General features: G+C 33.3%; 1 protein-coding gene across 1 annotated transcript in view; it reads left to right on the forward strand.

Moving 5' to 3' along the window:
- Positions 1-9,082, forward strand: part of mta1 (metastasis associated 1) — a 66,580-nt gene extending 57,498 nt beyond the window's left edge. The window contains exons 13-18 of the mRNA XM_051134028.1: positions 1,045-1,196; positions 1,505-1,694; positions 3,993-4,082; positions 4,169-4,321; positions 6,594-6,748; positions 8,235-9,082. Coding sequence (XP_050989985.1) covers positions 1,045-1,196; positions 1,505-1,694; positions 3,993-4,082; positions 4,169-4,321; positions 6,594-6,703 — 695 coding nt within the window. The 3' untranslated portion in view covers positions 6,704-6,748; positions 8,235-9,082. The remainder of the gene's footprint in view (positions 1-1,044; positions 1,197-1,504; positions 1,695-3,992; positions 4,083-4,168; positions 4,322-6,593; positions 6,749-8,234) is intronic.
- Positions 9,083-11,269: the final 2,187 nt, after the last annotated feature.

An 11,269-nucleotide genomic window follows, 5' to 3' on the forward strand; every position in this document is an offset into this window, starting at 1 on the left:
CAAAAAGATTCATTTTGCTGAACGAGACCCAAAGGTCTGAGTCAGTAAAATGATCCGAACTTCCCATCACCACTACGAATCACGCCTTTGAATCACTAAAAGTTCATCGTCTGTGTACTCCGGCTCAAACAGGTAGAGTATGTCGAAAAACTCCATGTTATTTTCTCCTACAACTTCAGAATCGTCCGACATCGTTGTACCTTTTTGTTTGTAAACAGCGTTTGACAACTTTTTTAGTATTTGCGCGTTTGCTTTGTAAACACTGGGTCTGTGGTTCGGCCTACGTTCGGCGTGACCTTTCGACATGAATTAATAGTATGTCATGAATGTGAATCCCAGAGCCTGTGCTACACGAGCTTTTGTGCTTAAAAAGTATAGAAATGTTTATTTTCTGAAAAAAATGACCGATCGCTTCGCTAGATAAGGCTGGAATCGTTTAGAGCCCTTTGAAGCTGCATTTAAACTACATTTTGGAAGTTCAAATTTGGGGCACCAATGAAGTCTATTATATGGAGAAAAATCCTGAAATGTTTTCCTCAAAAACCATAATTTCTTCACGACTGAAGACAGAAAGACATGAACATCTTGGATGACAAAAGGGTGAGTAAATTATTTGTGAATTTTTTTTGTTCTGGAAGTGGACTTCTCCTTTAACAGACATCACAGCTGAGTTATTAGCTTATTTGCCTGCTATTACTTTAAGAGCTGCCGCTGCTAAATGTGACGCGGATCTGACACGCTCTGTCCTGCTGTTGGTTTATTTGCACTTTAATATGACATAATACAGGCTACAGTGTGTGTTGCTGTTTTTGTACATGCAATTGAAGAGCATGTGCTACGTTAAATATTTTTTACGCTGTTAAATTCGAAAAATTAATCGTCTGTGTTAATGCACTAATTAACATACTTTTTATTTAAAAAGAGAGGATAAATTCTGTTTTCCATTATATGTCTGCTTTTAATCAGGTCAGGTGAAAGGCTAATCTACAGTGAGTAGAGCAGAGTGGTGTTGAAAGGAGTGTTATGTGTTTTGTTTGTGTGTAGCCACTAACTCGTACCAGTGGTACTCATGGGGGCCGCCCAACATGCAGTGCCGACTGTGTGCCTCCTGCTGGACTTACTGGAAAAAGTACGGAGGTCTGAAGATGCCAACCAGACTGGATGGAGAGAGACCTGGACCCAACCGCAACAACATGGTGGGTGTAAAGTGGATTCTCTCCAAAACATGCTCCACACGGCTCCGAGTCAAATCTTGACATGAAATTCTTTCTCTCTCCCCCAAGTCATTTTATTTAGTCTGTTTTTTCTTATACTGTGCAATTCTGTTTTATTATGCCTCTTTGTGACTGTTAAATGAATGCCCTGAATGAGCTCAACTTTGTCTTTCATTTATGTTTTAAAGATGTTTAAAAGTGAAACTCGTTGGCTTTAACAAAATTCTAATGCAATATTTAGATTTCTCTGTCACCCAGGACTTGACTTTGATCTCACTGTCTGTGTTCAGAGTCCTCACGGCCTGCCCGTGAGACACAGCGGGAGCCCAAAGTTTGCTGTTAAGACCAGACAGGCTTTCTACCTGCACACGTCTCAGATGACGAAAGCCGCTCGACGCGTCTGCCAGGACCTGTTGAGATCCAGATATTTGGCCAGACACCCGTACACACCTGTCAACACTGCCGCTATCAAAGCAGAGTGTGAGTATTGGCTGTGAGACACAAACGTGGAATTCAAGTTTCAATTGCTCTGATGGTATTTTTTTATTATGGAGTTTATATATTAAGTTTTGTGAGATATAAGTTCGCAATTTTAGACTTTTTTTTTTTTTCCCATAATTGCAAGAACTGCGTTTATAATTGCATCTGCGTTATATAAACTTTCAGTTTTGACTTTTTTCTTAGAATTGTGAGATATAAATTTTCAATTGCGAGTTATGAAGTCCATTTCCAAGGGGAAAAAACTTTTTTCTTAGAATTTTGAGTTTATATCTCACAATTCTGACTTAATAATTTGCAATTTGTGTTATAAAGTCAGAATTGTGAGAAAAACATCTTAAATTCTGATCTTTCTTTTCAGAATTGGGTTTAAATAAAGCAGTTCTGAAGAAAAGAAGTCAGAATCGCAAGTTAATATCATAATTCTGACTTTATAACTCACAATTTCGAGTTCATATTTCACAATTCTGAGGAAAAAAGTCTGAAGAGTGAGTTTGTATCAAGCAAGAATTGTGAGATAAAAAGCAATTACCTTTTTATATTTTTTTTATTCAGTGGTGGAAGTGGGCTTCTGTAAGTATCTAAATGATTGGGAAAAAAGTTTTTAAAAATTTGTTTAAAAAATGAACCATTTTGTTTGTTTCATATGGTTTTAAAACACTTTAATGCATTGTTAATGGCTCAAAAATTTTACGTTGTGTAACCATCCTTAATATTTGATATTTTAAGAGACTTATTGACCTTGTCACAGCCTTGAGTCATTTTTCTGTTTATTTTTTGTTTTGTTTTTTGTTTTATTGATTTTTTTTTTTTTTTTTTTTTTTTTTTTTATTAATATTAATTTTACAGTATTAACAATATATTTTAACAAAACCTTCCTTAACTGTTTATTTTTTTAATGAAATTCTAATAAAAGTAAATTAAAATAAATGTTAAAAATATGTAAACTGCCATAGCTGCATTCTTTTAAAAAAGGCTTTTTGCCTTCATTATTAAATCTGTTGTGCCACCCTTATTTATTTTTTTATTATATTATATTATATTATATTATATTATAGGTCAATGATAAATATGGGTATCTGAATGATTGGGAAAAAATATTTTAAAAATGTTTAAAACATAAAATACAAAAAGTACATTTCTAAGAACTTCGTATGGTTTTAAAAAAAAAAACCTTAATACCAATTTTTTTAAGTTTATTTTTATTGGCTTATAATATTATGTTGTGTAACCATAATTATTAATATTTTATATTTTAAGAGACTTATTGACTTATTGACCTTGTCACAGCCCTGATAATCATTTTTCTGTTTATTTTTTGTTTTATTTTTTTGATTGTTTTGATTATTTTTATTAATATTAATTTTACATTATTAGTAATACATTTTAACAAAACTCCTTCACTGTGTTTTTTTTATTTATTTATTTTATTAAAAAATAAATAAAATTAAAATAAATGTTTCACATATGTAAACTGTCATTACTGCATTTTGTTTAAAGAGGCTTTTTGTCTTCATTGTTAAATTAGTTGTGCCACCCTTATTTAATTTTTATTTTAGATTATATTATATTGTGGGTGAATGATAAATACGAGTATCTAAATTATTGGAAAAAATATAAGAAAACTATTTAAAACATTAACAGTTTTTTTTTGTATTTTTGTTTGTTTAATATGGTTTAAAAAAAAAAACAACTTAATACAATTTTTAAGTTTATATGTAATGGCTCAAATATGTTATGTTGTGTAACCATAATTATTAAAATATGATATTTAAGAGACTTATTGACCTGATGATCTCCACACCCCCCCTTTTTCTGTATATTGGTTGAACTAATTTAGTAGACAAATGTTTTTATAAATGTTTTATTAATATTAATTTGACAGTATTAACAATACATTTTAACAAAACTCCCTCACTGTTTATTTTTTTAAAGAAATTCTAATAAAAATTACATTATGTATAGATGAATAAAAATAACAAATATGTAAACTACCATTACTGAATTATTTTAAAGAAGCTTTTTTCTTTTTTCTAATTATTTAATCAGATGTGTCACCCTGTTTTTTTTCTTTGCTTTTTTACCTCCAAAAATATCAAAATATGATGAAAAGCATGTTTATTGTGTAATGAGTATTCAAGAAAATAAATGGATAAACTGCATTTTATTTATTTTTTTGGTACGTGTTTGTATTTCTGAATTTAAAAAGTGTCATTGACCCTCTACTGAATTACCATGTTAATTTGAACCTAATCATTTTAATGACATTTCTTATTTCAGGTGCCATTAGGTTGCCAGATTTGTCCAAAAAGCCTCCATCTCTAAAGCAGACAGTAAGGAAGCCTTTAGAGTCAGTGGTTAGATATCTGGGTGAGTGAACCTGCCTTTCCTTCGCAATCTTTTTCAATCTTCCAATCAAACCCATTTTAATGATTCCTTTTCAACCCATGTTCCAGAGGCCCACCCCTGCCCACCCAAATCAGATCCTCCACGAGCAGCCACCATTTCCACAGGCAGCCTGACGCCCATCAAATCCACGCCCATCCTCAACAACGGCTCCCCGACCATCCTGGGCAAACGCACCTACGAGCAGCACAACGGTTTGGATGGTAAGCCGTCGGGTTGTGTGTGTGCAAGATGCTGTTTCTATGCTGCCCACACAACACACACTCTTCCTACTCTTCTTGCGATGTCTCATTCACTTGTCTTAAACTCTCCCACTCGTATCTTCACCAACCCCCATACAGGAAAACACACACACACACACACACGCTACTTTAATCTCTGAATGGCTTTCAGGGTTGTCATGGTAACGGATCAGCAGTGACTCACATGGATCATTAGTCCTGCGGGAGATCAGACCCCAAAAACACAGACTAAAGGCACCGTAACCGTCGATTCAAAAGGAGGGCTTCCCGAACACGTGGCGTGGATGTTAGGAACACTTATGTATGCTCTCTTGTCACATTGTGCTTCATTACCCTCTTGTCTCTATGAAGGCTTTGGAGAGAAACCAATGTTCAGCGGTTATATAAATTCCTGATGAGCTTGGCACCATTCTGTCCAAAGCAGCAAAGCCTTTTTCTTCACCCCCATACTGATTTTTCAGATTGCTTTTCCATTTGGGGTCTTAATGCACTTATTGTTATTGTTGGTGTTATGAGGTTGTGATAAATGGCACATGCTCATTTCAAACCTGGTCCTTTGTGGTGTCAACCACATGTATTATGTAAAGGATGGAGTTAGCAGACGAGTGCATGTAGTACCTCTTTGAACCAGTAGGGTGATGTAACTCTTCAGGGTGAACGGCTCATGAAACTACAGAATGCAGCAGTGTCTGGAGTCTTAATGATGGTGGCTTTTTTTCAAAACCTGGTAAGCATAGGCAGCTGTCTTCTAAGGGAGCATCTTAACTAGAATGGAATCTCATAAGTGAGTGTTTTTGACTGCTCTACGTAGGCAGCAGCTCATAAAAAGTGCTCTTATTGTAAACTACCAGTCAGAAGTTTTTGAACGGTAAGATTTTGAATGTTTTTTTTTAAAGAAGTCTCTTCTGCTTAAGCCTGCACTTATTTGATGCAAAGTACAGCAAAAACAGTACAAATTTTAAATATTTTTTACTGTTTAAAATAACTGCTTTCTATTTGAATATACTGTAAAATGTAATTTATTTTCAGCTTCATTACTCTAGTCTTCATTGTCACATGATCCTTCAGAAATCATTCTAATATACTGATTTGCTGTTCAAGAATTTTTTTTATCAATATTTAAAAGTACTTTCATCATTATTATTATTATTATTTAGGATTTGATGAATAGAAAGATCTAAAGATCAGCATTTGTCTGAAATAAAAAGCTTTTGTAACATTATATACTATACCATTCAAATGCTTGGAGTCAGTATAATTTTTTTTAAAGAAATTATAGAAATTAATACTTTTATTTAGAAAGGATTCTTTAAATTGATCAAATGTGATGATTTATAATGTTACAAATGATTTCTATTTGAGATAAATACAGAAACCTGAAAAAATCTACTTCAACATAATGATAATAATAATAATAAATGATTTTTGAGCAGCAAATCAGAATATGAGAATGATTTCCGAAGGATCATGTGACGAGTAATGATGCTAAAAATTCAGCATTGAAATATTCAAATAGAAAACAGTTATTTTTAAATAGGGAAAAATATTTCTGAATTTTTAGTTTTGCTGTACTTTGGATCAAATAAATGCTGGCTTTGTGAGCAAAAGAGACTTCTTTAAAATAACATTAAAAATCTTAATATTCAAAAACTTTTGACTGGTATATTATATTACAAATGTACAGAGACAGTGGCTGTACACAAAGCAGCGCTGAGCTTATGAACGCTGCTTTATCAGATAAAAAAACAATGACATTAAACTTTTCTGAAGACAGTCAGTTTCCTGCAAAGATGCATTTATATAAAACACCCATGCTGCATTTTGATTTTGAAACATGCCGTGCTCATGTTTATTTAACAAAGTTGTGGTGGGCCGCCACAAATAAATCGGTGTATGGGAAACACTATCGAAAAATCAGAAATGTGTTTAAAAATTATATTGCCATTATTGGAAAAAAAATATGTTGCGATTATTTCTTTATATATTTATATATATATATATATATATATATATATATATATATATATATATATATATATATATATATATATATATATATATATATATATATATATATATATATATATATGTGTGTGTGTGTATATATATATATATATATATATGTATATATGTATAATATGAGTTATTGTCCAGCCCTAGGTTAGACTTAAATGTTTTTTTACCAATATGTATAGATGGATTTATCTCGTCCCTTTTACTTTTTGTGTGTCAGGGTCCAAACCCAAAGTTCTGGCTCCTCAGTGGGAAATAATGGCCAAGAGGGTGTCTGAACCAGCCCGAACTCCGTCTGGCCTGCAGGATGAGGTTCACGAGCTGGACTGACCTCTGCTTTGACAGCTGACTGCTAAGCTCTGACCAGATGAGCAGGTACACCTCTCCTGACCATTTCAAATGCATAGATTTCTCACCAGCTAAAGTTTGTAGAGATGTTAACAAATTTGAGCTTCCATCAGAAACAAATGTAAAGTTTGTATATACACTAACGTTTAAAAGTTTTATTTTTATTAAATTGATTTAAATTAATTGATTTAATTAATTTAAATAAAAAAAATTGAATATTAAAATAATTTGTTACATGAATATTTGTATTTCACCAGATGCATTAAAGAAGTCCACTTCCAAAACAAAGATTCACATATAATTTACTCACCCCCTTGTCATCTAAGATGTTCATGTCTTTCTTTCTTCAGTCATAAAGAAATTGTTTTCAGTTTTCTCCGTATAATGGACTGATATGGTGCCCCGATTTTGAACTTCCAAAATGCAGTATAAATGCGGCTTCAGACGATCCCAAATGTGGTTGTAAATGACCCCAGCCGACGAAGAAGGGTCTTATCTAGCGAAAAAATACAATTTAAATACTTTTTATTCTCAAATGCTCATCTTGCCTTGCTCTCCCTGAACTCTGTGTATTCTGGCTCAAGACAGTTAGGATATGTTGAAAAACGTATTTTCTCCCTCAACTTCAAAAATAATTTCAAAATCATCCTACATCGTTTCAGAAGTACCGACCCAGTGTTTGCAAAGTGTACATGCAAAGAAGATCAAACACCCTTAACAAAAAAGGTAAAACGGCGATATAGGACAATTTTGAAGTTGAGGGAGAACATGAGATGGGAGTTTTTCGACATACCCTAACTGTCATGAACCGGGAAAAAAACAGTCCAGGCAGAGTGAGACAAGACGAGCGTTTGACATTAAAAAGTATATAAATTGTATTATTTTTATGAAAATAACCGATCGTTTCGCTAGATAAGACCCTTTTTTCTCGGCTGGTTTAGAGCCCTTTGAAGCTGCATTTAAACTGCATTTTGGAAGTTCAAAATCAGGGCACCATATCAGTCCGTTATGTGGAGATAAATGCTGAAATGTTTTCCTCAAAAAAACAATTTCTTTACGACTGAAGAAAGACATAAACATTTTGGATGACAAGGGGGTGAGTACATTATATGTGAATCTTTGTTTTGGAAGTGGACTTCTCCTTTAAACTAATCAAAAGTGACAGTAAAGGCATTTATAAAGTTGCATAAGGTTTCTGTTTCAAATAAATGCTATTCTTTTGAACTTTCTTTTCATCAGAGAATCCAAAAAAAATGATGGTTTCCACAAACATATTAAGCAGCACAACTGTTTTCATTAGTTACCACTACTATATAACATTAAAAAATAAATACATTTTAACCCTTCAGGCCCATGTAATTTTTTTTAAACCATGTAACCCTTCCACTTGTTCATTAATTTTAATTTTAATAATATTATTTTCAATACTGTATTTTTATTTTTTATATTAAAGCAAAAGTGGATGTCTTGAGCTACAAACTCTGACAGCATCTCTTTAATGCTTCATTTTCAGGTGACTCGAGAGATTTTTTTCAGCTCTCGGTGACGGATGGACCTGAGAAAGGATCTGCGGTCAGAAGGTCCTGTCCAAGCGGCCCATTTTTTTTTACAGCTGAAGCCATTGAAATGACTGCAAAGCCCTGACGTCTCCATGGGCTTAAACAGCCTGTGGCCAATCGCAGGACTGACCTGATTGTACAGGACTGATGATTATTATTATTTACCATCGGCTGTTACTTCTGTCATTGTAATTATAATTATTATTATTATAATTATTACAATTATTATTCCTGTTCTTTTTTTATCAAGTATAACCATTTTCTTTTTAATGACTTGAGGAAATGTATGAATCTTGAACGTTTCTTGAAACGACTTGCTCCCAAACCATAATGTAAAGGTGGGACGAACTGTCACTTTTGTCTCTTGCGTTGTTTTGTAACATGTCAGCTCTTCGCCGACGTGAAGGACTCTATATGACTTCAGTTTCTCTTCGTTTGGATGCTTGTATTCTCCGGTTCTGTTAGCCCGTCCTGCCACAGTGGTTTAAATTATTCAGAAAGACAAAGGAACGTTCTTTTTCTACCTTTTTCACAAGTATTGCGACTGCTCCTATATGTAATTTCTCTTTTGTGAATATGTAAATGAAAACAGGAGGGAGGTGTTATTGTACAGTGGTGCATTTTGGGCTTTTGGCGGTTATCGAAACTCGTTGTAATGGATTTGCCATGCACAGCGTATTCTTTGAATTGTCTTTTTGTAAGGAAACCTCCCTAGCTCTCTCTCGCGTATACGGAGAGGTGATGGGAACTCTGAAAAGGTACTACCCCGTTAATACAATGATGCACCTTCTTAAGAATATGAGCTTGGTGTTTAAGTCATTCCTCACGTATGCACGCGGATCGCTTCAGGCCAAGGATATGTGATACAACCCAGTTTACTCTGCAGTTGGCTTATCAAATATTGATATCTTTAGACCAACGCAGAGCTTCGCTCACTCGTCACATTTTTCTGTTTTTAAAAAAATATTAAAATGACAGATGTGTACACATACAACAGACTGAACTATAAGCAACTTTTTTTTTGGAAAATCTAAAAAAAGTAATGTATAATTTGACACTTGCAGCCAAAGATACTGAGCCTAGCGGTTTAAAGGGTGTATTTTTAGACAAAAATGGGGAATGATATTTTTTATAGACATGTTTTCATTAACTGCCATCATATCTAAAGCAGAGAAGGTAGAATATAATTTAATTCCTTACAAAACAGATGTTAATTTGGAGTCCCTTGTGGTGGAACATAAAAACACAGAAGATATCAGGTAAATAATATTTGTTAATGATTTTAATTTGTTACTAAAGGGATATTTAATCCAAAAATAAAAAAGCTGCTATTTATTCAGCCTCATGATGTTTTGAACCTGTATGACCTGTATTTTTTTTCTGTGGAGTATTAAAGATATTTTAAGAAATGTTTGGTTTAGTTACCAACATTCTTCAAAATATCATCTTTTGTGTTTTACAGAAAAAAGAAAGTCATACATTGTACGACATGAGTAAATAATGAGAGAATTTTCATTTTTGGATTAACTGTCCTGTTACATAGAAAAGCTAGATTATTGTCCTGCAGCCACAGGGTTTTGTTTATAGCTGTAAGTAAAGTACAGGATTTTAACATGAGACACCTCATCACTTAATGTGTTAATTAAACTTAATTGTGATATTGATATGCACCTGTGATTTTTAATTAATAGTTTTTGTTTTATTATATTACTGCCATGTAATCTAGCACTGTCTGTGAGTTTAAATTTGCAGTGCCTTGTGTCCGGTTGCATGGGATCTTTAGCTCGAAGCCCTGGAGCTAGAGTCGGGGAATTTGGACTCGAATCTGACATGGAGTCTGACATTTTGGATTCTGAATTGTGACCCTGGACCACAAAACCAGTCTTAAGTAGGACTGGCATATTTGCAGCAATAGGCAACAATACACTGTATGGGTAAAAATTATTATTTTTTCTTTTATGCCAAAAAACATTAGGATATTAAGTAAAGATCATGTTCCATGAAGATATTTTATAAATTTTCTACCGTCAATATATCAAAACTTCATTTTTTAATAGTAATATGCATTGCTAAAAATTTCATTTGGACAACTTTAAAGGTGATTTTTTTTTTTTTTTTTTTTTGGCACCCTCAGACCGCAGATTTTCAAACCACATTAACATACAGTATAAAGCAATGTCATCAATATGTCATGGGGCTCATGACACAAGTGTGATGCTGAAGTTGAAAACAGCAGTGAAACCGTTAACAGTGGACACTTCATGTGAGTTTTGGGCTTAAAGTGATGTTCACAAAATTCATGTCATTAATTACTCACCCTTATTTCGTTCCAAACCCGTAAGACCTATGTTCATCTTCAGTACACAAATTAAGATATTATTGATAAAATCCGAGAGCTTTCTGACCCTGAATAGACAGCAACACAACTGATACGTTCAAGACACAGAAAAGTAGTAAGGACATTGTTAAAATAGTCCATGTGACATTAGTGGTTCAACCTTAGTTTTATAAAGCTACGAGACTACTATTTGTGTGCAAAGAAAACAAAAATAATGAAAAACTGTCCTGTGTACAGCTTGTGTCTTCCTCTGCTTGTAAACAAGGCACAGCACATACAGGTTCTAAGTCAGAACACCGGTTCCCAGTGTTGCCAACTTAGCAACTTTTTTCCAAAAAAGCATCTAGCGACTTCTTCACTGTAAAAAATAAAAAACACAATTTGAGTCAGCTTAAAATAATTTGTTACCCTGCTGCCTTAAAATGTTAAGTTCAGTCAACTAAAATAAGTTTATTCAACTTGAAATGTTAAGTTGTACTAAGTAACAACTTAGATATTTGTGTTTGCTAAACTTAATAGATGGGTAAGTAACCCAGCTGCCTTAAAATTTAAAGTTGATTCAACTCAAATATCTAAGTTGTAACTTATTGTAATTTAACATTTCACGTTAAATAAACTTTTTTTTGAGTTGACTGAACATAAAATTTTAAG

This window comes from Labeo rohita, chromosome 17, assembly GCF_022985175.1.
Source record: "Labeo rohita strain BAU-BD-2019 chromosome 17, IGBB_LRoh.1.0, whole genome shotgun sequence".
Classification (NCBI taxonomy): domain Eukaryota; kingdom Metazoa; phylum Chordata; class Actinopteri; order Cypriniformes; family Cyprinidae; genus Labeo; species Labeo rohita.